At 41.0% G+C, this 26719-nt stretch overlaps 1 protein-coding gene across 4 annotated transcripts in view; it reads left to right on the forward strand.

Annotated features, from left to right (window-relative positions):
* ARID4A (AT-rich interaction domain 4A) overlaps positions 1 to 26719 on the forward strand; it is an 84669-nt gene that overhangs the window by 37887 nt on the left and 20063 nt on the right. For all 4 annotated transcript variants that reach the window (XM_053602352.1, XM_053602353.1, XM_053602350.1 and 1 more), the window contains exons 12-18: positions 9714 to 9786; positions 10606 to 10700; positions 10877 to 10974; positions 12037 to 12268; positions 16836 to 17086; positions 20455 to 20652; positions 25724 to 25808. In XM_053602352.1, coding sequence (XP_053458327.1) covers positions 9714 to 9786; positions 10606 to 10700; positions 10877 to 10974; positions 12037 to 12268; positions 16836 to 17086; positions 20455 to 20652; positions 25724 to 25808 — 1032 coding nt within the window. The remainder of the gene's footprint in view (positions 1 to 9713; positions 9787 to 10605; positions 10701 to 10876; positions 10975 to 12036; positions 12269 to 16835; positions 17087 to 20454; positions 20653 to 25723; positions 25809 to 26719) is intronic.

The raw sequence follows: 26719 nt of genomic DNA on the forward strand, positions 1-26719 counted from the left end.
CTGTTTGCCTGAAATATGGACGACCATCCTTTCACCCTGAGTCTATATTTATCTTTTAAGGTAAGATGTGACTCTTTTATGCAGCAGATATCTGGCCTGAGTTTTTGTATCCTGTCAGCTAACCTGTGCCTCTTTAGAGGACAGTTTAAGCCGTTCACATTAATGGAGAATCAAACAAATTTTTGAGCTGATTTTATTTGACTACTTAGTAAGTCCTCAGTACCTCTGACTTAACTTTTTTTCCTGGCTTACTTCCTGACTAAATGATATAACACTCCATATCTGAATGTGAATCACAGGTACCGCTTCATAGCCCCCGACGTTATATCAAAGTACCAACGGGGATTTCTTCTTGACTTGTGACTGCTCAGACTCAGGGTGTGTGAGACAGTGATCCTCCTCCTCAGACCTGTTCTTCCCCTGGTTTTACCTCCTTCACGGCAGTAGATGCACCATGCCACTCAGTTGCCCGAGTCCTGCACACGGAAGTCGCCTGGGTCTTCATTGTCTCCCCCTCTGCGTTCCCGTCAGACACTCAGTTCTTTCTCACCCTCACCTCTCTGTCTGTTTTCTTTCTACTCGTTGCCAGCCTTCATGCAGCCGCTGCTCTCTCTCGCCTGGACTAAGGCAACGGCAGCCGCACTGTGCTTCCTGTCTTCACTCTCTGTAATAGATTTAAAATAGATTTTTTTTAATTGGAAAAATATATGTGAGTCCTTAAATTAAAATAAATTTAGGGCATGAAAGAGGTTGTATTTTTATTCTTTTCTTTTGAAAAACGTTGCACAATGCAATTTCTTTTTCAGAGCGGTATACTGAACATTATTTAACCTTATATTTACTAGATTTAATTTCTGTCATAATATAATGCTGTCACAGCTGTTGGCCCTTGTCCTAATGTATGTATGCCTGTGAAGGTTGTGAACTTTTCTTCTAAAATCTGCGTTGCCACTGTCAGTTTTCACATATGATAAGTTTTGGGGCAGTTCTTCAGAATTCCACTTGGAGCTCAGCTTCTTGCTAGCCTAGGAAGTTATTTTGACCCGTCGATCACTGAGTTATCAGACTTACTACTGGTTTTGTTTGTTTTTCACTTGAAGGTAAGCTTTTTTTCCCTTTCTTTTTTTGTTTTTTTTTTAGTCCTAGAAGAAGTCTGAGTTGTCACTTAATGTTAAACTTGAAGTTCCATGACCTCCAGCATATGGGGCTGGTGCCCTACTCCTATGAGCCACAGGCGCTGCCCCTTAAGTTTTCTTTTTAAATTTAAGTCTTTATCTACAATTTCACCAAAGTGTCATGACAACAAAATACATCTGGTTTACCAGAGCATACATGATCAATAACATATATATACCTTTTATTAGACCACTGTTGAGGTATTTATCTTATGTAGGAGATTTAAACAAGCAAAGATGTTCACACAAAATAATTTTCTCAGTTTATTCTTAGAGATTTGGTGATTTTTAAAATAAGACTGTTTATTTAATCATGTGAAGGATAGGATGAAGTCTATGAAGACAGTGTGTATATATATGTATTTATATACAGTATTCAAATATATATGTATTTCCAAATATGTGTGCATTTCCACATACACATATGTAAATAAATACGGATATACAATGGCCCACAGAGTGCATTGCCTTAGAAACAAGATTTTTTTTTTTTAATTGCAGTTTGGCCGGGGCCGGGTTTGAACCCACCACGCTTGGGACATGGAGCCAGTGCCCTATTCACTGAGCCACAGGCATCGCCTAAAACAATATATTTTCAACAGAATTTAGATACCTGATCCCATGGTTCCTCCTAAAGTTATCTGTCTAGAACCTTACAACATCTTCTACCACCTTCTGTTTTTCTTAAGTGAGGAAAAGGAGTTTTCACAAGCTTTTAAGGGAATTGTTCTCCCCTAGTTATGAAGTCTGTGCAGGAGAAGGAGTCAGGGCTTCGCTGTTTCCTTTCCCCACCAGTGCACATACCTACTGGCTGGCAACACAAAGCTTGGCTCGTGTTAGTCTTTCATTAAATAGTTTCTGGATGAAGGAGTGAATGAACGTATACCACACAATTATTCTAGCAAATTACCATTTGAAACAAGGAACTGGGAGATGTGTTTTAAGACTCTAGAAAGCTCACTTTGGGAGGAAGCACAGGGTAAGGGATGTAGCTTCCCTCCTTGGGGTCTCTTTTCTCAGGATAGGTGGTCACTAAGTAATTGTATTTTTTTACATAATTTTGTGAGTTGATAGATGAATTCTTTTCGGCTTCAGCCACTTGGGCAGTTTTCTGTCTTTTGCAACTTTATTAAGAATGCTCCTCCTCCGCATTTTACCCCATTTATTTCAGGTGTCTCCTCTCTGGTCTTTCCCCTTCAATCTGTTCTCCATAAACATCTTCCTAAAACTGGTTCCTTCTGGAAACGCTCTTGGCTTTCAGCACCTCCGTGATAAAGTCTAGGTGTTTTATCACAGGCTTTTAGAAGTCTGGCCTTTACCGTTTGACCCATGCTCACCTTTTCATTCTCTCCTCTGCTATTCTTTGAGACAGAACTTGGGAGAGCTGCCCTGCTCCCGTGCGGAGTTTATTCACAGGCTGTTTGTTGGCTTGTCCAGTGTCCTCGCGTCACATTCAATATCACCGTCATGTTGCCCACACCCTTTTTCAGTATTCAGTATGGTAGGAAAAATAAAATGAAAGTTTAAAGAAACTCATAAAATGAATAAATGATAAACAACTGGTATTTGAAAAACCTAGCAGATGTCTATGTAGGAAAAAAGAGGGCTGGACTTGATTAAAGTTAGTCAGTATGGTTCACAGGTTCCATGTGTTTACCTTAGTAAGTTATTCTTGTATTTATTTCACCTTTTTTAAAAAAATCAATGAAGGCTCGGTGCTTACAGCTCAGCGACTGGGGCTCTGGCCACATAGACCAGGGCTGGTGGGTTCGAACCTGGCCCAGGCCTGCCAGACAACAATGGCAATTATAAAAAAAAAAATAAAATAGCTGGGCCTTGTGGCAGGCACCTGTGGTCCAGTTACGAGGGAGGCTGAGGCAAGAGAAACACTTAAGCCCAGGAGTTCGAGGTTGCTGTGAGCTGTGATGCTGCGGCACTCTGCCCAAGGTGACAAAATGAGACTCTGTCTCAAAAAAAAAAAAAAAAAAGAGGCTGTTAAATACATTTCCAAGTTAAAGTTTTATACAGGGAGGTATAGGCAGCCACAGGTACTGCTGCTTCCTCCCTGTCGGCCCTCGGGGCAGAGCTGCCTCTGCTGCTGCTCTTGTGTGCTCAGCTCTTCACAGGGGCTTTCTCAGCGCCTCTCCTTCCTCTCTTGGGTCTGCTGCCTCAGACGCTGCTGCTGCTGGCTCCTCGCGGAGCCTCCTTTTTGAACTTGATGGTGTGGAGGAGGGGACCTCGGCTGGTGAGGACCGATGGCGTGGAGGGGGAGACCTCAGGGATGGTGAGGACTGATGATGTGGAGGAGGGGACCTCGGCTGGTGAGGACCGATGGCGTGGAGGGGGAGACCTCAGGGATGGTGAGGACCGATGATGTGGAGGAGGGGGACCTCAGGGATGGTGAGGACTGATGATGTGGAGGGGGGAACCTCAGGGATGGTGAGGACTGATGATGTGGAGGGGGGAACCTCAGGGATGGTGAGGACTGATGATGTGGAGGGGGGAACCTCAGGGATGGTGAGGGCCGAGGGCGTGGAGGAGGGGACCTCAGGGATGGTGAAGACTGAATAATGGGAGGGCTTAGGGTGAAGGTTCTGAGATGGCTTGAGAAGGGGAGCTCATGAAGAGCACCAGAATAGGCATTGTAGGCAGCAGGATGAAGGGGGAACAAAGCTGCTGATGGCCAAAATAACATTATTTTGCAAAACCCCCAGCATTTTGGTGTTGGAAAATTAGTGTGGTATACTGAAGTACCAAAAAAGGGGGGCGGGGGGAGGTTATATAACTATTAAAATATTAAAACTTATAAAAGATTCCCATAGGGGTTCTAGAAAGTTGAGGTACGCATCAGCTAACAATGTGCACCATCACTTATAAGCTACATGGCACAGGGACCCATGATGGTTAAGTTTAAGTACATCCTTCGTCACTCTCAAACATGTCAGCTTTGGGGGCTCCAGCCTGTTACATGCTTAGAAACGATCCCAACTTGCTCCTCAGAGTTGTGTACACGTTACAGGGGTCCGAGGCACTCAGTGTAAAGTGCAGCATATTCTCCTGGCATTTATTTTGACGATCTGGACACTTAGTCTGTACCTTCCTGATTTTTATTGGAAAGTAGAGTTGCTAGCTAAAAAAGTTAATAACTCAGCAGAAGGGACTTTTTTTTCTTGTTCTGAGGCAGAGTCTCACTATGTCGCCATCACAACTCACAGCCACCTCAAACTCTTGGGCTTAAGCGATTGTTGTGTCTCAGCCTCCCAAGTAGCTGGGACTACAGGCACCCACCACAACCTCCCCTCCCCACCCCCCACTATGTGTTTTTTGTTGTTGTTGTAGTTGTCATTGTTGTTTGGCAGGCCCGGGCCGGGTTTGAACCCACCAGCCCGGGTGTATGTGGCCCGCTCCCTAGCTGCTGAGCTACAAGTGCTGAGCCCAGAAAGGAAATATTATCTTAGTAAAGAACTATTTGTATTTACCTCTCATCCTAATACAGTGGTAGAAAGCCTGTACTTCACTAGAATCGAGGCCATTTCTGAGCACATGCGTTCATTTTCAGAAAGAAATAAAGAAGTAATTTGTGCCACCTGTGTCTTGACAACAGCCTCAATCATTCTTATTTTTCCTTCCTTTTCTCACTCTTGTTTTTATTTATATTATCATCGTGTTAGCCCTCAAATTCAATTAATGTGAAACAACTGGAGAAAACCCTTTCCATCTTTCATCACTCTTTCGTGAAAGAGTGTCTAAATGTCAGTCGGTGCCTAGTGATACACTCCTGCGTGAACCGGGCCTATTCCAAGCCTCAGGGCACCTCCTGAGCACTTATACCGGTCAGACTTTCAGGACCACAAACGAGATTAATACGTAGACAGAAAACTCTCAGCGTCAAGTCTCTCCTCTCTGCCTCCCTCTGCCCTCTCTCTCTCCCGCCCTTGTCCCCTAGGAATGAAGGTGGTGAGCTTTCTATCCCTAGTGGCAAGACTGATTCAGGCAATTGTTCCCTTCCTTGTAGGCTGTCACAGTAGCTTCCTTTTTCCTCCCAATCCATCAAATTCATTCTTGGCCTAGAACTTTTAAAAACACAAATCTGATCTGATCCTCCTTGGCTTTCTCTAACCAAAACCTCCTCACAGTGTCAACTTCTTTTAGTGCGTCATCACAGAGGCCTTTCCTAACCCGAATCCCAGCCCCACCTGCTTACGCTGTTCAGCTGGTCGCTCTGCCTCCATGGCTGTCTACCACGTATGATTTGAAGCTTCATCTCCAACAGAACCATTCCTTCACCCGCTCCTCCTGTATTCTTCCCTATGCGACGTATTTTATAACACTCACTACACTGTGTTGCACCCGCCTGTTTTACCTTTCTACACCCCCTGCCAGACTCAAAGCAGCAGAAATAGAAGGCACATGTGTTCTTCTTTTAGTCCACCGTGCTTTTTGCACAATCTCTGACTCATGGTAACCGTCAATGTTTGAACTTAATTTGAAGAAATAGTGCCTGAAGTCAGAAAACCCACAATCATGTAGTGTAGATACACAGCTCCTGCTCATGTGGGGTAGAGTGTACTAAGTCGAACTAAAATCGAGAGTTTCTTGAAATTATAATCAAATACATGCCTCTTCTATATCATTAAGCTCCTTCCCTGCACTGGCATTTTATTGGGCACGTAATTTTTTTATGTGCTTAAATAAATATACGGAAGGACCCCCCACCTCCCATTCTTATAACCCCCTCCCGTTCTAAATCCCTTGAAAAATACAACAGCTCATGTCCATCAACTAGGAGAGAGATGCTACAGGTGTGAAAATGCCATGAACAGAGAAAGCGGATATACGACCCATCAAAAGTCGTAAAGGCACATTCTTCTAAATGGAGACATTTTCTAACATATGCAATTTTATTCCAAGGTGACTAGCCACACAGCTAATTTCAAGAAACAGCTTTGAAGCAATTTTAATTTTCACAAAAAATCAGATAAATTTAAAACCTTATTTGTGGTCTTTATTTTTGTTGAGATAAAATAGTTCTACCCTATTCCCTGAGCAGAGGATAGTGACGTCATAGCTCACTGCTACCGTAGACTCAGGCTGTGGGCATCCTGCTGCCTCAGCCTCCAAAGCCACTGGGATTACAGGCGCTCGCCACTGTGCCAGCTGGGTTTTTCATTTTTTTTCATGAGTCGGGGTCTCACTCTCACTCAGACAAGTCTCAAACTCCTGAGCTCAGGCAATCCTCCCTCCTCAGCCTCCCACAGTGCTGGGATTACAGGAGTGAGCCCCTACACCTGGCATATTTATTTATTTTTGATAGAAAAAAATTTCTTCTCAAGTAGGCATGAGTCTGTAAGTAGAATTCTCTATTCATTTATATCTTATTTTTACACTGGTTACTGTTACCATGGTTTCTTATGGAACCTAAAACATTCTTGGTCATCTACTAACTTTTAAATAAAATGCATTTAAACCAAGTTTTATCTGTTAAGAATTTATCATATGTTTGTTTGGTACAACCTTAATGTATGCCTAATTTGCAAATGATGGGTTGATTTTGTTCACTTGTTTGAGGGGGTCAATTTTAATTTTAAACCAGTGTCTTTTTAAAGCATTGCTTTTATATATATTAGAGACAATAGTCTTTGAATTCTTTGAGATAATGAATGCTGGAGTGAGCTCTTAATCTGAGGAGGGAATGTTGTGATTTCAGGGCCCAAGCAAAACATAGAGTCAGTCTGGCCTAAGCAGTTTCCCCCCAACACTATGAGTCCTTAAAATTAGTAAGTGAGCGATTCTTGGTCTATTGGATTAATTGTTTTCTTAAGTTAACTAATGGGCACTTAACCTTGTAAAAGTAAGATTTTAAAAATTCACATGTGGAAAAAAATAAAACTGCCATTTCTTGATTTGAGAAGTAATGAACTCTTTTCACTTTTTGGTAATTATTACCTTTGTAAATTGCTGATTTTTGAGTCTTACTAGGGCTTTGACTTAAGTTTCTGTATGTTTCGTAAGCCTGAAAGCATTTCAGTGTTACAGATCATTCTCAATGAATGTACTAAGAAAAGTATAAAGGATTTAATGGAAGATCTTGCTCCCTTTCTCTTGATTGCCTCATGGGTCTTTTTTTTTTTTTTTAAAAGACAGAGCCTTACCCCATCACCCTCAGTAGAGTGCTGTGGTGTCACAGCTCACAGCAACTTCCAACTCCTGGGCTCAGGCGATTCTCTTGCCTCAGCCTCCCGAGTAGCTGGGACTACAGGCACCTGCCACAATGCACGGCTATTTTTTGTTGCAGTTTGACCGGGGCCAGATTCGAACCCATCACCCTCAGTATATGGGGCCAGTGCTGCTGCCCCCAACCCCCACTGAGCCACAGGTGCCACCCAGCTATTGGACAACATAATTTTAAAGTGACTGTTGCCCTCTGGATACTGAACACTCAACATTGATTGCTTAAGAGTTCTAATGTGTTGGCGCCTGTGGCTCAGTAAGTAGGGCATCGGCCCCATATGCCAAGGGTGGCGGGTTCAAACTCAGCCCCGGCCAAAACTGCAACAACAACAACAAAAAAAAGAGTTCTAATGTGCTTGGCTTTGCAAAGACAAAAATCTGAATTCTTCTTTTAGAACCTAGATAAATAGCACTCTAAAATCAAGTTGTGATCATTTATGTGGAAGAAACATATCAATGTTTTATTTCTCCATAGTACTGTTAAACTTTAGTAAAAATTTTTCCAAATTTTAACCTCTAAGTAGTCTTTTCTATCAGAAACAAAAATCTTTTCAGATCTATAATCCATTTGTTTGATGATAGGAATATCTTGACAGTAGAGGAAAACATCATTAAGTTTATATAATTAGTAAAAAGGAACACTTAAACAGGTATTTTTAGGAATAATTATTTTTACAGGAATGTTTCCATTAGTCCTTTTTCTTTCTTCCTTTTTTTAATGAGACAGGGTGTTGTTCTGTCACCCAGGCTGGAATGCTGTGGCTGGATCATAGCTCTCTACAGCCTTGAACACCTGAGCTCAAGCAGTCCTCTTGCCTTAGCCTCCCAAGTAGGTGGACTACAGCCACACACCACTGTGCTTAGCTAATTTTTAAATTTTTTGTAGAGATGGGCTGTTGCCGTGTTACTCAGGCTGGTCTTGAATTCCTGGCCTCAGGTCATCCTTTCACCTTGGCTTTCCAAAGCTCTGGGATTATACACATGAGCCACCATGTCTGGCCAAGTCTTTTTTTTTTTGAAACAGGTAAATTAGTAACTAGTATCTGGTTTCCTTCTCTACGAAATAACTCTCATTGTCTTAATTTCAGATTTCAGAAATTGCAAAGTCAACTGCAGAGGCCATACAAGCAAACCAGATAAAAAATAGACTATTATGGGATTAAAAGGGAGTGATGGGATCTGGGGCAAAGAATTTATGTGACTCATTTAAATATATGTAAATTTCAGCAGCACCTGTGGCTAAATGGGTAGGGCGCTGGCCCCATATACTGAGAGTGGCGGGTTCAAACCCAGCCCTGGCCAAACTGCAACAAAAAAATAGCGGGGCATTGTGGCGGGCACCTGTGGTCCCAGCTACTTGGGAGGCTGAGGCAAGAGAATCACCTAAGCCCAGGAGTTGGAGGTTGCTGTGAGCTGTGTAATGCCACAGCATTCTACCGAGGGCGATACCAAAAAAATAAATAAATAAAATAAATAAATACATTTAAATTTCTCTAAAGCATTGTTCTATCTAAACAAAAAACTTTGGCTCTGCACCTGTGGCTCAAGCGGCTAAGGTGCCAGCCACATACACCTGAGCTGGCAGGTTCAAATCAAGCATGGGCCTGCCAAATAACAATGATGGCTGCAACCAAAAAGTAGCCGGGCGTTGTGGCAGACGCCTGTAGTCCCATCTACTTGGGAGGCGGAGACAGGAGACTCGCTTGAGCCCAGGAGTTGCTGTGAGCTATGATGCCATGGCACTCTACCCAGGGCAACAGCTTGAGGCTCTGTCTCAAAAATAAATAAATAAACAAAAAACTTTGCCACTGTGACTTTGCAACTCCTAGTTTATATTCATTCAACAATAACAAAATCTCTAATGCTGTTTGTGAATTACTTTAATATAATAAATACATATGTCAATGTGTTCATCTACCAGTGTCTTTATATAGGCCACATAGTATTTTGATGAGTTTTTTTGTTTGTTTGTTTGTTTTAAAGAAAACCAAATGAGATTAAGGACTCACCACTTTCACTCCATTCCCCAGTCTTTTCCTTGGGGCAAGTTGCAGTCCTCCTGGTGATACTCAGGGGTAGGGTTAGGGTGGTAAGTGGGGTGAAGGTAGACATTGTGTATCTTCACAGTTGCCTTAAATCAGCTGTACCAAAATATGACTTAACATCGGGCATTACAGGATTTCGAGAAAACTCAGATTTTCCAGCTTTATTAAAATTTTATCACTCATTGGGTTCACAAAAGCGAAAAGTGAAAGCCATGTATCTCTGCCTGTCACTGTGCTAATCACTTGTATTCTACCTTTACAGCCTGAGGAAGAACTTGATCCTGACGAGAGGGACAACTTCCTCCAACAGCTTTATAAGTTTATGGAAGACAGAGGTATTTTCATGTTCATTATTTGAAAGTAGTCATGTAGTCATTTCTTTTAAAGTTTACATTCTAACTGTATACATTGTTTTTGTTAATATCATGGTCTGTCAATTTATATTTTAAAGTAAAGTCTAAGAATCAGTTACACTTGATGATAGTTAAAATATTTAGAATAAAAACAAAAAATTGATGTCTATTTTGAAGAGAAATAATCCACATGCTATTGATTACTAAGGCTATATTGTGACAAGTAGACTAGCCCAGTCCTTGGTCTTAACATATTAAACATAATAGGTCAGTCCCTGTCTGAAATGGTACAGGTAGAAGAAATAGAACCATAATAAATCATCGTGCTGCTTGACACTCATTAGTCCTAGAAAATCCTCAGATAAATTGATCCCAGACGTTCATTGGCCTTCAGAAGTCATCCTTCCAATTACTGCTAACAGTCTTAACATTTGTGTTAAAGCAATGAAAACAGAACCATGGCTTAAAACTTTCCGCTTCCGTTGTGTCAGTTCATGCTTAAGCTTCTTGAACCAGAAACACTGTTTGGCGTACATTGCAGTCCCAAGGTTTAATTTAACTTTACCCAACTCATTGGCAATTAGAGGTGGTGACTTTATTATAGCAGTACAACTCCTAGAATCTAAAAACCTCCACAAAACTGTATACAGAACATAGAGAATACTGTGTTGTCTTACGTAACTTAGGTTCTTTAAATATGTGCCTTTAATGAGATACGCAAAATTAGAAATCGGTAGGTTTGTTTTCAGATTAGTATTTTTCATTTGAATAAACATCGTACTGTGCTTTTATGTTAAAAAGGTACTCCAATCAACAAACCACCTGTTTTGGGCTATAAAGATCTCAATCTCTTCAAACTCTTCAGACTGGTTTATCATCAGGGTGGATGCGACAATGTAAGTGTGACATTGTTCTTTGAAGCAGGTAGTGACATGAGGATGAAAATTTAAATCATCTAATATTGCATTATTATATATGCTTTAGGTGATTAACACATTTTCCTAATAAAAGTAGAGTATTAGTGTAAAATTACTTCCCTTTGCGAATGTTAACACAAAACTTGCTTTTCCAGATTGATAGTGGAGCCGTATGGAAGCAAATTTATATGGACCTTGGCATTCCTATTTTGAATTCAGCTGCTTCCTACAATGTAAAAACTGCTTATAGAAAGTAAGTAGTATAGTTTATTCATCTCGGAATACACATTTACAGGGAATAGTTTCTATTTAATTTGTTAAACAGTTAAATAGGACTGCATCAATCAAGAAATATTACATTTAGAGAAAGTGTATAAAATGTTTAGGTTAATAGCACTTGTGATCGAAACTTATTTCAGCACATCAAATCTGCTTTACTTTTATTTCTCATAGTATCCCGATTTCCTTTCCAAAATCAGGGATGCAAGGTATCTAGACTGTATTACAGAGCTGTACCTTTTGAGGTGAACAACTTTGTATCAAAACTATAATAGCTATATTCAGTTATCACAACTTCAGATTTCTCAGGAAGGCATTTTATTTCACGATCAGTATTTTTGTTTATAATCCTCTCTAAAACATCAAGAAGTTAATAACAGAAAAAGTACTTTGGCCAGGTCAGTGGTTCACGCCTATAATCCTAGCACTTTGGGAAGCTGAGGCAGAAGGATCACTTGAGGCCAAGACTTCCAGACCAGTCTGAGCAACACAGTGAGGCCCCATCTCTATTAAAACACAGGAAAATGAGCCAAGTGGTATGTGTGTGCTATGTGCCCCTAGGCTCAGCATCTCTAGAGGCTGAGGGAGGGCTTCACTTGAATCCAAGAGTATGAAGTTCCAATGTGCTGTGATGATGCCACTGCCGCTTCTAGCCCCAGCAACGGAACAGACTCTTTCCCCACCCCCCTCAAAAGAAAGAATACCTTTTTTTTATTTTTTTAGAGACAGTCTTACTTTGTCCCTCCTTTGGTAAAGTGCCGTGGCGTCACAGCTCACAGCAACCTCCAACTCCTGGGCTTAGGTGATTCTCTTGCCTCAGCCTCCCGAGTAGCTGGGACTACAGGAGCCCGCCACAACACCCGGCTATTTTTGGTTGCAGTTTGGCTGGGACTGGCATCCTACTCACTGAGCCACAGAGAGCTCCCAGAAAACCTTTTTTAAAAAGTGACTTGATTTTCTAAAAAATGTGTTTAATAACATAAGATTCAAGGTAAGTGCAAAGACTTAAGATTTCTTAAATGAAATACTTGTTTAGGTATCTCTATGGTTTTGAAGAGTACTGCCGTTCTGCAAATATTCAATTCAGAACAATTCACCACCATGAGCCAAAAGTAAAAGAGGAAATAAAAGACTTAGAAGAACCAATGGAAGAGGCCCTAAAAGCAGATCAAGAAATGCCTTTAATAGAAGTGAAGAGTGAACCTGAGGAAAATATCGATTCAAACAGTGAAAGTGAAAGAGAAGAGATAGAATCTAAATCTCCAAGGGTGAGTTCTTAGTGCTAGTTTTACCTGGTTTATTTTAAGCATTATTTTTAATTTGTTTAGATTTATTTATATTTCAGAATGGCATGAAGGTACATGCAAGTACATACATAGCTTGTGTTTATAAGGTAAAGTCACAGAGGTAGTTGTGCCCTTCACCCAGGAAGTACTGTCAGTTGTAAGTTTTACAAGTAATTCTTCTGTTAATGTAGGATTTTCCCTTCTCCCTTGGAGCGCCTTCTGGACAGCCCTAACCAGTACTGCCCTTAAGAGTTCAGATTTATATTAGTAGTTTGTTCAAGGTGTGGGGGTGGCAGAGCCCTATCTATATCCTTAGGGTCCTGGCTTGGTAAGAGAATTAAACATGAAATAGATTAATAGAAAAGCATACAGTTCTATGTATAGATGTTTTAGGTGGCATGGAAGCCTTCACAGGGAAATGAAGGCCTAGTGGAACAGGGTCACTCATTTATATACTGAATTGGACTATTTTAAATTTTTTATTACAAACACTTTCAGATATATATGAAAGTACTCTAGTAAACTTAGTTTATTTTCCAGTATTATTTAATTATACTTCAGGTAGACTAGCTAGCTACTTTAAAAAAAAAAAAAAAAAAATTCTGAACCTGAGTTCTTCTGCTTGGAACCTTTCCCCTGTTTCCTGGTTGTGTGTGATCAGGTCATTCTAGTGCGAAACCAGTCTCATGTGCTCCCTTGAGTCACGTCTTGTAGAATGTGACCTCACTGAAGCCTGTCCTGCTCACCCTTTGTAAGACTGTAATCTGCCTTCTCTCTCTGGCACTTTCGGTCCCTGTGATGCTCTCTGTAATTCTTTGCCGTGAAGGTTGGGATCCGTGTTTATGTTGTTCACCGGCAGCTAACAGGCAGTTAGGAGAGTGCATGGCACGTAGCGAAGGTGTTGAGTGAGGGACTCTCCTCTTGCTGGCATCTGTGCCCTCAGCCCGGGTGGTGTCCTGTCTTTCTCTGTAACTTCATGACACACTTTATAGCTCTAGTCGTGTGTACACTTGTTCTGTCTTCCGAATCTTTTCCTCCTCTCTGTTACCATAGGAGGGAATCGTTATCTACCATTCTGCTCCATGTCCAGTGATGTCTGATGTCTACATAGTGGGGTTTGTCAAATTCTAGAAGGAGAAAGGAATTTATTACACTATCAAAGAAATTTAATTACTGTTGTAAGTCTTATCTTTTAGTGAAATCATATTTAATGAAAGAGAAGGTGAAACTACTTTCTATTTTAGTTGTTCAGAAACCATTTTCTTAAAACCACTCTAAATATTATCTGATAAATGGAATCTTCTAGTGAATTTCATGAAATACCCCAATTGTTTTTTTCATTGCTTCCATTAATTTTATTTTTAAAATTGTGGTAAAATATACAGAACATAAAATTTACCAGTCTTAACTTTTAACTTTTTTTTTTCCTTAGAGACAGGGTCATACTCTGACCCGGGCTGGAGTGCAGTGGTGGGGTCAGAGCCCTCTGCAGCTGCAAATTCCTAGGCTCAAGTGATGTTCCCACCTTGGCTGTTTGAGTAGCTGGGACTGCAGGTGTGTTCCACCATGTCCAGCTAAAAACATTTTTTTTTTTTTTGAGATGAGGTCTCGCTGTGTTGCCCAGGCTAGTCTCAAACTCCTGGCCTCAAGCAATCCTCCTGCCTCCCTAAGTGCTGGGCTTACAGGCATGAGCCAGCACGCCTGGCCTCCATCTTAACTAATTTCAATTAGACAGCTCATTGGCATTAAGTCTATTCACTTGTCGCGTAACTGTTACCACCATCCAGCTCCAGAATTTTTTTGCCATTCAATCTGAATTTCTGTAGCTATTAAATAATAATTCCCTGTTCTCCCTCTTCTAGCCCCTGGCAACCACCATTCTATTTTCTGTCTCTCTGAACTTGGTACTCTAGATGCTCATCTAAGTGGAATCAGACAGTATCTATCCTTTGAGAGGGGCTTATTTCACAAGCCTAGTCCTCAAGGTTCACCAGGGGTGTAGCACATGTCAGAATTTCCTTCCTTTGTAAAGGTGAACGGTACTCCGTTGTATGTATTGTGGACATATTTCTTGTTATTACCTGAAGATCTCTTGTCCTGTGTGAAACAGCTGTAGTGTACTATATGTAATATGGATAAATTTACCTTCCCCAAGATTTTTTTCAATTTTCACTGTTGTAAAAAGAGCTACAATACATACACGTGTAAAAATACACTCTTTACTTAACTAAGTATATGTAGGATGCCAGAAAAATGTGTACACATTTTAAGAAAGGAAAAAATTATTAAAATTGTAATGCTCAACATACACTGATAACAAAAGGTGACTACCAGTCGCGTTTGACTTCTGCTATTATAGGAGGTGCTCACAGTGTCCCCATCAGCGTCCAGACACTTCTGGTCACGGTGGACTGCTGCTTGAGCACCGCTGACCAAAGTGTGCACTGGTATCACTGCACATGCTGTTTCAGTTTCTTCCCAAAGTACTGCCAGGGCAGCTGGTTTTCTTTCTTTTTTTTTTTTTTGTAGAGACAGAGCACTTTACTGCCCTCAGTAGAGTGCCGTGACGTCACACGGCTCACAGCAACCTCCAGCTCTTGGGCTTACGCCATTCTCTTGCCTCAGCCTCCCAAGTAGCTGGGACTACAGGCACCGGTCACAATGCCTGTCTATTTTTTGTTGCAGTTTGGCCGGGGCCGGGTTTGAACCCGCCACCCTTGGCATATGGGGCCGGCGCCCTACTCACTGAGCCACAGGCGCCGCCCAGGGCAGCTGGTTTTCTAGGGTACCCCGCATCCTGTAAGGTCCCCATAGGTAGAAGTCAGGGGGTGTTGAGTCAGGAGATCAACAGGGAAACTCAGCCACACATCCTCATCCCATCCGTTGTCCTGGGAAATTCTCATGGAGACGGCTCTTGCGTCTCGGTGCCTATGATGATTTTGGAGTAAAAACTGTCCATTTCACTTTTTCCAGAATGTGTCATACACTTGATCTGCTGACTCCTGTCCCACGTGCACACTGCCTGGTAGACAGTGAGGGGGGAACTGTTCCAACACCACAGCACCAGCAGGATTGCTGCTGTGCAAGGCCTCCCGGACCTCCCCTGTGCACGTCACACACAGCACGGTGCGTCGCACGCTGGTCACGAGTGTGGGCAGCTGTGTGCGTGGGGGAGGTTCTGTCACATACTCAGGCCTGTCACCCCTCCTTTGTCATCATATTTCCAAAACATTCTCAAATACCACTGCAAAATGGTCTTGCACTCCTCGAATGACAACTGCGCTCCTGCCGTTTACTTTGACTGTACTGCCTGTTGTGTAGTGACACGGGCGTTCATCTGATTAACACCATTTTTTAAGTGAACGTCATACTACACAGTGCAACTATAATTCAATTCAACTTTAAAAAGTTATACATAGATAACATCCCTTAAAATGTGTACATGTATTTTTGGCACCCCTGGCATAAGCCAGACTTCCAAAAATGGAATTGCAGACCTCAATTTGTATCGATAATGGTTATTTCCCTTCATTTACCTACAGAGATTTAAAGAGTACCTTCCATGTGTGCTGGGTACCTTCTAGACATGAGCAATACGAAGTCACTCTGTCATGGAGCTTGCGTTCAGGAAAAAATGGTTTCTTTTAGTGCCTTTGAAGTGCACATAGTTACACATTGATTTACTGAGATATTAATTGTATGGTAATGCTCCCTAAGCTGCTGGCTCTTTTTTATCCTCACTTTATTCTGGCTAGAAAGAGGACATGGGAGAGGGTGAGAGGCTGAGCCTGCAAGAGGCAGGGTAGAAGCTGCTGGAGGTACAAGAAGTCACTGCTGGCCCAAGAAGTTCTGCAGATACTCATTCAAAAAAGTTTTGCTGTAACGGTAGAATTAGAGACCACAGAGCTGTTAAAGACGGTATAATATAGGAGATTTATTTATCATTGTTAAGTTTTATCTTTTACATCTAGATAATTTATTTAAAATTACCTGCAACCAGGTACGGTGGTTCACACCTGTAATCATAGCACTCTGGGAGGCTGAGGCAGGTGGATTGCTTGAGCTCAGGATTTGAAGACTAGCCTGAGCAAGAACAAGACCCCATCTTTACTAAAAATAGAAAAACTAGCCAGGTGTTGTGGTGGGCACCTGGAGTTTCAGCTTCTTGGGAGGCTGAGGCAGGAGGATCTCTTGAGCCCAAGAATTTGAGGTTGCTATGAGCTATGATGATGCTCCGGCACTCTACCCAGGGCAACAAAATAATAATAATATTTTTATTATAGTCAAGGGATATTAAAATTTAGATAAATTTTTCTTATGTAGCATATAACCAAAGATCATAGCAGGCCTGAACATAATTAAGAAAGTTATATTGGCTATTCTTTTATTTTCAAAAGGAAAAGTACCTGTGAGCTGGTTTTCAGGGTCATGTCTCAAGACATAGAGCAGACTAGTTGCTGCTGTGAAGGTTAAGGGAAAATTTTGGTAACTTTCTACTTTCCCCCCCTTATAATAATAGCTCTTTTAAAGCTTTTATTCCCTCTACTAGGGACGAAGGAGAATTGTTCGAGATGCAAATTCTATTAAAAAGGAAATTGAAGAAGAGAAAATAGAAGATAAATTAAAAGATAATGATACAGAAAATAAGGAAGTAGATGATGACTGTGAAACTGCAGAGAAGAACGAAAATGAGCTACTACTGGGGAAAAAAAATACACCAAAGCAAAAAGAGAAGAAAATTAAAAAGCAGGAGGATTCTGACAAAGACTCAGATGAAGAGGAAGAGAAAACCCAAGAGAGGTAGATTATCTTACGTTTGTTCTCCAGAAGCACCTGTCTGCCTGTCTGGGTACAATAGCGCTTTGCTTCTGTTTAGAGATTCAGGTTTGAGGGAATGTTTTCCTCCTGGGACTTCCGTTCCTCTCGTCTAATGAAGGTGACACACATTGTGAAGATGATGTGTATCGCCTTTCGGAATTGGAGAATATACTGGTCGCACCGTTTTAATAGCACTTGTGCCCTAAACAGTGGCCTCACAGAAGGCTGCGCCACCCAGTCAAAAGAAAGGTCCTGCAGTTGACCGCAGGAAAGGGAGCTGGAGAAAAATGGAGGAAGTGGACAAGAGGAAACAGCGACAGCAAACATTCCATTTAAAAAAAGGTACAATGTGGGAAGCTGACAGACACATGGTGCACAGTGCTAGCAGGTGTTTCTGTGTGACAGCCACCTGGCGCACAGGGCTAGCAGGTGTTTCTGTGTGTTAGCTTCAAGATTGTTTTCTTTTTCAAGCTATTGTATTAGAGTAAGTGGCATGCACCCCTGAGTATAGTTTGGAAAACATATTCTTACCCCACATCACACCAATAAATTTCAGCTTTTGAAATGTCCATCCTGTTTGCTGTTGAGTGAAAACTGTATTTTTTCCCAATCTATTACACATGTATGGAGTAAATTGACTTAAAAATAGCTAAACATTAAGCAGTCCAGCTAGGTCAAGGCAGTGTCCAAAGATGTTATTTAGTTGACCATTACGGTATGTGTTGTCAGATAAATTTACTAATTTTTAAAATGAATAACTATAATGTAACAGACTTGTAATATAAACTCTCCTCTGTGGTAGTTATTTCTCAATTATTATATTATGTGATGCTACGTTTTCTAGAAATTTGAGTTTTTATGCAAAATTTTAGAAAAGTAGCCTGCCATTGAGAGAATAAATACAGTAGAACCTCCACAGCTGACCACCTCCCTACACTGACCACCTCCTTAAGTTAACCTGATTTCATAGACCGGATTTGCACCACCAGTGCATATCAGTATAGCAGACCTAGTTCCTTATGTTGACCAGTTTGTTATAGTCCTTTGGGTGTCAACTGACAGAGGTTCTTCTGTATTTGGAAAAGAAAAAGAGTGGAAGAGGTAAATTGATTGGATATGAATAGGTACAGGAGCTATCACAATTACTTGTGAGCTAGGTTATGTGAATAAGAGAAAGTTCTGTAATGACATATAATTAGGATTAGGAGGCAGGAGGTTCACTTGGGCCCAAGTTTGAGGATGCTGTGAGCTATGACACCATGGCACTCTACCTGGAGTGACAAAGTTAGACTCTGTCTCAAAAAAAAGAAAAAGTAGGACTTAATTATAGGTTGAAGTTTTGTGAAAAGTAAGCATCGAAAAAATATATATAGGGCGGCACCCGTGGCCAGTGGGTAGGACACCAGCCCTATATACCAAGGGTGGTGGGTTCAAACCCAGCCCCGGCCAAATTGCAACAACAACAAAAAAAAAAATAGCCGGGCGTTGTGGCGGGCACCTGTAGTCCCAGCTACTCAGGAGGCTGAGGCAAGACAATCACCTAAGCCCAGGAGTTGGAGGTTGCTGTGAGCTGTGTGACGCCACGGCACTCTACCAAGGGTGATAAAGTGAGACTCTGTTGCTACAAAAAGAAAAAAAAAAAAAATATATATATATATATATATATACACACATATATACATATATATATATATGTCTCCTGGATGGCAGAGTGAAACCCTGTCTCCAAAAAAAATTTTTTTTATTTATATATATAATTAGTAAGGTAGATAATCCTCATTCATTATCTTGCCCACAATAAAAAAAGGAAGAACAATAATCTTACTAGTTTTTACTACATATACATGCATCTATGTATATAGATAACCTGGGGCTCACAGGACTTTATCATTGATACGTAAATGACAAAGATTTTAGAGAAACTTTCACAGACATGAATATGAAGAACAATATTCTCTTTCATTAAATAAAAACTAAATTTACAGATACCATATTTTCATTCTAGACCAGGAATCATGGAAATGGGGAGACTTTTTGTCTATAGACATTTCTTCTTTAAGTAATTTTTCTCATGGTGTTTTTAAATTGCCTCCTCAGTCTATACTATTGGAAAGTGTCCTCAAAGAGAAAACAGTCCCACTGCAAGTGGGCTGTCAGAGCTGCTTTATGTCAGGTCCCTGGGGGCCGCCAACATAATGCTTTGTGTCTGTTAGAAAGCAGAGCACCTCCTCTTAAGCTTTTAAAACTAGTGTGATGTCAGAATGATCTTTGAGGCAATTCTCTTGTGAGTATTGAGGGGTTAACACAAACATTTTTATTGTAAAAATATTAATAATACTGTTGGACATCCTTGTGTGACTCTCTTTTATACCTAACAAAGAAAAGCTGATGGGCAGTGAGTAAACAGATGGAAATCTGCACCAAACAGGCAAAGCTTTGCTCTCTTGGTGCTATCCTCCAGTGTCAACAAGTGACCTCATGTTCTAGTCTCTGTTGTTTCTTTGTTAGGGCCAGGAAAACCTCAAAAATATAAACTAGTTTAAAAGACAGAGTTTTTGGCCAGGTGCTGTGGCTCAGAATTATAATTCTAGCACTCTGGGAGGCTCAGATAGGAGGATCACTTGAGCTCAGGAGTCTGAGACCAGTGAAAGCAAGAGTGAGATCCTATATCTACAAAAAAATAGAAAAATTAGCCAGACGTGGTGGGCATCTGTAGTCCCAGGTACTCGGGAGGCTGTGACAAGAGGATCACTTGAGCCCAGAGGTGGAGGTTGCTGTGAGTTGTGATGACCCCACCGCACTACAACCAAGGCAGCCAAGTGAGACCATGTCTCTCCCTGCAAAAAAGACAGTCTAACTAAGATAGATAGCCCTTGTTCATAATCTTGCCCACTAAAAAAAAAACTAGTTTTGCTAAGAACTAATCTAAATTGAGCAGAATATAGTGGTAATATAGATTTAAGATCATTCAGTTGCAGGAAGTTCCAAAATATCCTTAGGTCATTTTCACTGTGTATGAATGTGAATCCTAAGGACTTTTTTTGAGCACAGTTTTCTTATTTTGAAAATCTGGAGTGATTTCTTTGATTCCACTTCATCATTAACTGTGATGATTGATTGGCCTTTAGGAAGTCTGGGTTAACTTTGAGCCCAGTGCACCTTTACACGGTAAATTCCTTAGTAAGTTGGCCACAAAAGGGCTTCTCTTCCTCCTCCTCCTCCACTGACATGTCGTTAAGGTTATATTTAGGTTGTGAATATTCAGGTGACACCTTGGATTCTTCTAGCATATGTTATGTTGTTTTCCATTAAGTTACTAGCAGCATTATCAATGTTATAACTTACTACAGGGAAGAAACTGAGAGCAGATTTGACTCCGAAGGGGAGGAAGATGAGGAGGACTTGGAACCCTGCCTAACAGGAACCAAAGTGAAAGTAAAATACGGACGTGGGAAAACACAGAAAATTTATGAAGCTAGTATTAAAAGCACTGAAATTGATGATGGAGAAGTTTTGTACTTGGTACATTACTATGGATGGAATGTCAGGTAAGCACAAAAGTATTTTCTTAGTACTGAAATTTTTTTCAGTGGCTGAAAAAGATCAATACAGTGAAGAACTAAAGCAAAGGACAGTCTGGGTTTACAAAGTACACCTTGATTCTGAATTTCCCAAGACTGTTTTACTAGCTATGTCAGCAATTCCAGTCAGAAACTACCAGGATCCCACCCGTAGTTAGAAGTTGAGCTTATCACTCATCTTCAAAAAGGGAGAGTACACAGCTTGGGGACCACAGGGCTCTCAGTGACAAGGTGGTGGTGGGTGGCTGGATAAAAGCCCAGGGTGCCACAGCCCAGGGTTCTCTGGAAACGTGGTGTAGACCAGGCAGGTTTGTTTATTTGTATCATTAATCAGAAATTAAGCCCTATATCAAGTATTTAATAATTCTAAGTTGGTTAATTAATAAAAGAGAAAAGAAAAATTTGAGCTGCTTGTAGGTGATTCTGGAGTGGGTTTAAGGAAGTGAGACTTTGCTCTGTATCGGATGCTGTCAGGATATGGGGTCATGCTGTGACTGGTTTTCCTAGTAAATCTTGATCTAGAAAGAGGAAGGACTAGACCAAGGCTAAAAAAAACATCATCCATAGTAGGAAAATTAGGATGGTTGGTCATTTTTGTAGCTTGGTCAACATTCTGTTTTTTTCTGTGTTCAGACATGATTAGGGAGTGGTCTTTTTCGTTTTGTTTTGTTTTGTTTTGATTCATCATGATTATGGAGTAGATGTAATTGATGTTGCTGTTCTGTGAATTGTTCACATTGAACAAGACAGTGTGGTCTGGCTGTGAGTGACAGACCAGCTCAGAGCAGCAGCAGCAGCTGGTTCCTGATGGCTCCAGGCCAATCTCTGAATATCTGGGGACGCTTTTCTCTTTCTCCTGTACAAAGTCCTTTGTATTTAGTATCTGGTCGCCAGACTCCTGCAGGGTTTCTGTGCATACTAGATGTATACTCTGCCAAGAATCAATTCCCTTATCTGTAAACTGGGGAAAAGAAAGTCCTATTTTATAGAGGTGTTGTAAAATGGAGTAGCCCCCCTTGTCTATGGAAAACACATTCCAAGATCCCCAGTGGATGTCTAAAACTGCAGGTAGCCCAAGCCCTGTATACAGTGTATCGTTCCTATTTGTAGATATCTATGATAAATATAAATTAGGCAGTAAGGTATAGCAACTAATAAGATAGAATAATATACTGTAATAAAGGTTATGTGAGTGAAGTCTTTCTTTTTCGCTCTTAAAATCTCTTACTATTTAAAAAAATTCTCAGCATCTTTGAACCATGAGTAACAGAAACTCTACCATGGCTAAGTGGGGATTATTGTAATGACAGTATCTGTGTTAAGACGTAAAGTGCTGAGGGCTCTGCCGGCACTTAGTAAGTACTCCATGAATGTGAACTGTTCTCTTTACAAGGTATTGTTGGATTCAGGGGGAAAGAACTTTGTTCACCAACTTTGAATCAACTATATTCATAGCTGTAGCATGATGGCCTTCTTTTTCCTCAGATCCTATTCATTTCACAGCTATTCACTATTATGTATCATGTATATCTCTGTTCTGTTTTCTAAAATTTCCCCTCCCATTCTGTTTCCTTATCCTTTTAAAGTTTTACCTTATCACTCTTCTCAATAGTCATTTAGTCATTTTATCTTCTGCTCAGGTTCTTTGTGTTTGTTTAGAGACAGGGTCTTGCTCTGTCACCAGGCTGGAGTGCAGTGGCATCATCACAGCTCACGGCAACCTCCAGCTCCTGAGCTCAAGTGATCCTCCTGCCTCAGCCTCCTAAGTAGCTGGGGCTCCAGGCTCACACCACCATGCGTGGCTGATTTTTCAATTTGTGTACAGAGATGGGGGTCTTGCTGTGTTGCTCACTCTAGCTAGTCTCAAACTCCTGGCCTCAAGGGATACTCCAGCCTCAGCCTCCTAGGCCCTCAGATTCTTCTTAACTGTTTATCTTCCTAATTTGTTACGTAACTGTTTACTCAAATGGTTCACAGTTTTCTTTTGTCCTTCCAGGCCCCTAAAAGCTGGTACAATTCTGTCCTGCTCTTTGAGATAGAGTCATATAATTCCTAGCAAATTGTTTGGATTTCATCTGCAAGTGTGAGTCCTTGCAGATGAAATCCAATCCTTGGTCTCAAGTTGAGAAATCCTGGTGCCACCTTTGGTTGACATTATTAGTGCCGGAAGTGCCACCTTGACATCCTGCTGTGACAGGATTGTGTGGCCTGCACCCTGTGAACTCCCAGTCAGGCCTATGCTTCTTGGAAAGCCCTGTGGAATTTTGGAATTGGATAGTCTTCCTCTGTTAGCCTTGGATCATTCGCATAACTCGCTCATGGCACTCACCGTGCCACACTTGCTGTTCTCCTGGGTCCGCCTTTCACACTGACTGGGCGGCCTGAGCGCAGGGCCTTGCTTTCTCTGCTCCTGTCCACGAGCTTCCTCATACAGAGTCCGGCCCCCGGTGAATGTTTACATCAGTGCTTGTCAACCTTTTTTATCTCATGGCACACTTTAACCTATACTTAAACTTCCGCAGCACACTTAAATTATGTTGATCCAAAAAAAAAAAGAGGAAAAAACTTTGCTTTGAAGTTCTTTCAAAAATATCGAATTCATGATCTTTAAAAATTTCCATGGTGCACCTAAGATCCTCTCACAGCACACTAGTTTAAAATTGCTGGTCTAAATGAATGACTCTCTCTCAATAAGGGAATAAAGTACAGAAAAGAAAAAGCCTAGTACAATGCTCATTGCTAGTCCTATCTCAGAAGCTTGAAGATCCTGGGTTAATCCAGTGGGAGATAGTTTTCCAAGCATAACACAGACAGTCCCTAACTTAGGGTAGTCAAACTTAACAAATTTTTGAGTGCAAAAGCAACACACATTCAGTAGAAAGTGCCCTTGGAAGTTCCACCTCTTCTCAGCTGGTGATGTGCAACATGATGTTCTCTTGTGTGGCAGGAAGCCACAGGTCCCAGTTAGTAGTACAGTCCTGAGGACAAACAACTGTTACTGTACTCTACGGTGTCTTCAAAAAATTACACGAGATACTTAACACTTTATCATAAAATAGGCTTTGTGGCTGGATGCAGTGGCTTACCCTGTAATCCTAGCACTCGGGGAGGCCGAGGCAGAGGATCGCATGAGCTCACAGATTCAAGACCAGCCTGAGCCAAAGCAAGACCCCGTCTCTAAATATAGAGCCAGGCATTGTGGCAAGTGCCTGTAGTCCCAGCTACTTGGGAGGCTGAGGCAGAAGAATCACTTGAGGCCAAGAGTTTGAGGGTGCTGTGAGCTATGATGCCACAGCACTCTATGGGGGGCTACAAAGTAAGACTTTGTCTCAAAAAAAAAAACAAAAACAGGCTTTTTTTGTTGGATGATTTTTGCCCAGTTCTAGGCTAATGTAAGTGTTCTGAGCATGTTTAAGATAGGTTAGGCTAAGCTATAACATTCAGTCAGTTAGGTAACACATATTGACTTAGAATATTTTCAATTTATGATGGGTTTATCGGTACATAAGCCCATCATAAATCCAGGAGCATTGTTTAGGTAGTCATGGTACCAGGTCAGCTAAAACCTGTATATTTTAGAACCACGCTTCTTCCTTTGCACACCTCCACAGTAACTGATTTGCAAAGTGATGGTGTGGTTTCCATATGCATGAGTTTTCATTTAAGTGGTACAGTCTAGCAGGGGTGTCCAATCTGTAGCCCACGGCCACATGCAGATTATTTGAGGATTGTTTTGCTTATCTGTGGTGTCAGACATCTTGAAATGTGTACACAGACCCTTTTTTTTTTGGCTCATCAGCTCTTACCAGTGTTTGTGTATTTAATGTGTGGCCTAACACCACTCTTCTTCCACTATACAGCAGCAAAGAAAAAAATTTGGACACCCTGGAAGCATTGACTACCTGTAGTTTTTTTAAACTTAAATCTTCAGATTTTAGATTTTGATTGAGTTCTACAAAAACCAGTATATTTATACAATGTAAGAACTGTTCTTTTTTTTTTCTTTTTTTTCTATTTTTAGTAGGGACAGGGTCTCACTCTTGCTCAGGCTGATCTTGAACTCATGAACTCAAGCAATTATCCCACCTCGGCTTCCAAGGGCGCTGGGATTACAGGCATGAGCCACTGCTTCTGGCTAAGAACTGTTATTTAGTTCTAGAAAGCTTAATTTCTTATATGTCCTGATTAATAACTTGGACTATATTGAAATTCAATAGTGATATCATTCTTTTGGGAAAAGATACAGGGGAAATGAAGTTTTTTCAACGAGCTAAACAGTACACTTAAAGGAGGTGAAATAAAAATATCTCTAAAAAATTTCAGAGTCTTAAAGATAAACGAGTTCAGAATTTTTTTTTTTTTTTTGAGACAGAGTCCCATGGCGTCACAGCTCACAGCAACTCTTGTGCTCAAGAGATCCTCTGGTTTCAGCCTCCTGAGTAGCTGAGACTACAGGCACCCTCCACAAAGCCTGGCTTTTTTTTTTTTTTTTCTATTTTTAGAAACGTGGTCTTGCTCTTGCTCAGGCTGAACTTTACCCCCTGAGCTCAAGCGATCCACCTGCTTTGGCTTCCTAGAGTACTAGGATTATAGGTGTGAGCTACCCCACCCACCTAAAAAAATTTTTTTATTAGAAATACTAGAGGCAAGTGAGTGTTCTTGGGAAGAAAAGAAAGTTGAAGTGGACTTGATAAAATAATCTGGAATCGATCATATTCATTTAATAGGATGGATTCTATTGCAGAATCTGTGTATAAGCTCAGGTCTGTGGGAGTTGTGGGAAACAAAGCCGCATATATGGTCTACCCAGACCTCCTCCAACCCTGCTGACTCCGTATGGCTGTCTTGCCTTTCCTTTTGGTGGCAGCAAAGCACCCAGGACACTTGCCGGCCCAGGTTACCAGCAGCCCTGCCCTGTGCCTTTCATGTTTCTGCTTACACTAGAAAACATTCTTTAGTCTGTCTCACTGTTTTTGTTCAGTAAATACATTTCTAATAGGGCACCATTGTGAAATTTTCATATATTCTTTATTTTAAGGTATGATGAATGGGTGAAGGCTGACAGGATAATTTGGCCTTTGGACAAAGGTGGACCAAAGAAAAAACAGAAGAAAAAAGCTAAAGTATGTTCATAGATTCATATCCTTTATAATAGGTATAGAAATTATTCAGAATGTGTTGTGTGTTTTCTAAGACATGTTTTTCTAGAGCAGTTTCAAGTTCACAGCAAAATTGAGAGGAATTTTGCCTTTTGCAGACTATCATACCATTGGAATCATTCAGTACGTAGCCTTTTTAGATTCAGCTTAGTTATATGCATTTAAAATATTGTTTTTAATCTTATTTTCTCATTGGCATAATCATCTTGATTCTTAGGTGTTAATTATTTTTCTGTCTTATAATTCAGGAGCTAAAAATGAAAACATGTAAAACACATTGCCAGCCCACCCCCTAGTGAAGGTTTCAAACTCAAATGTCTGCAGAGATTTCCTAGGAAAAGGGATAAGTGGGACTCACAGTGACAAACAAGGAGGCATCTAGACAGGGTCTAGCACTCTGCCAGGGAATGCTGACCCAGGATTGCCTTTATTTTTTAATATGTGATAGTATGATTTTTAAATGCTGGAAGCAGATAGTAAAATTTTACAACACATATCTGCTGCCCTCACCCACACCCTCAATTGTTGACCTTTGCTGAAGAGACCTGCCTGGCGTTCTGTCTCTCGGGTGGCAGATGTCTTTCTTTTCCCTGAGGGACAGTCAGGAGCGAGGGGATACTGAATAGCTGTATGGCTGTCTAATGCCCTGACTCTGACCACGATGATAGACTTGTAGTGTTACAAATTATGGAACATCATGTTCATATAAATACAAAGTATGCTTTAAAAATCCTGTTCTTGATTTTCCCATAAGCATAGATTAGGAGTTGGCATAGAAAATATCTGAGCTTTTTTGAGTTGTAATTTTCCCTGTAGAAGTGGAATGTTCATTTTTCCTAAGGCATTGGCCTGTCTCATACTTTCTCTTGTTGTTA

This window comes from Nycticebus coucang, chromosome 9 (genome assembly GCF_027406575.1).
Source record: "Nycticebus coucang isolate mNycCou1 chromosome 9, mNycCou1.pri, whole genome shotgun sequence".
NCBI lineage: Eukaryota > Metazoa > Chordata > Mammalia > Primates > Lorisidae > Nycticebus > Nycticebus coucang.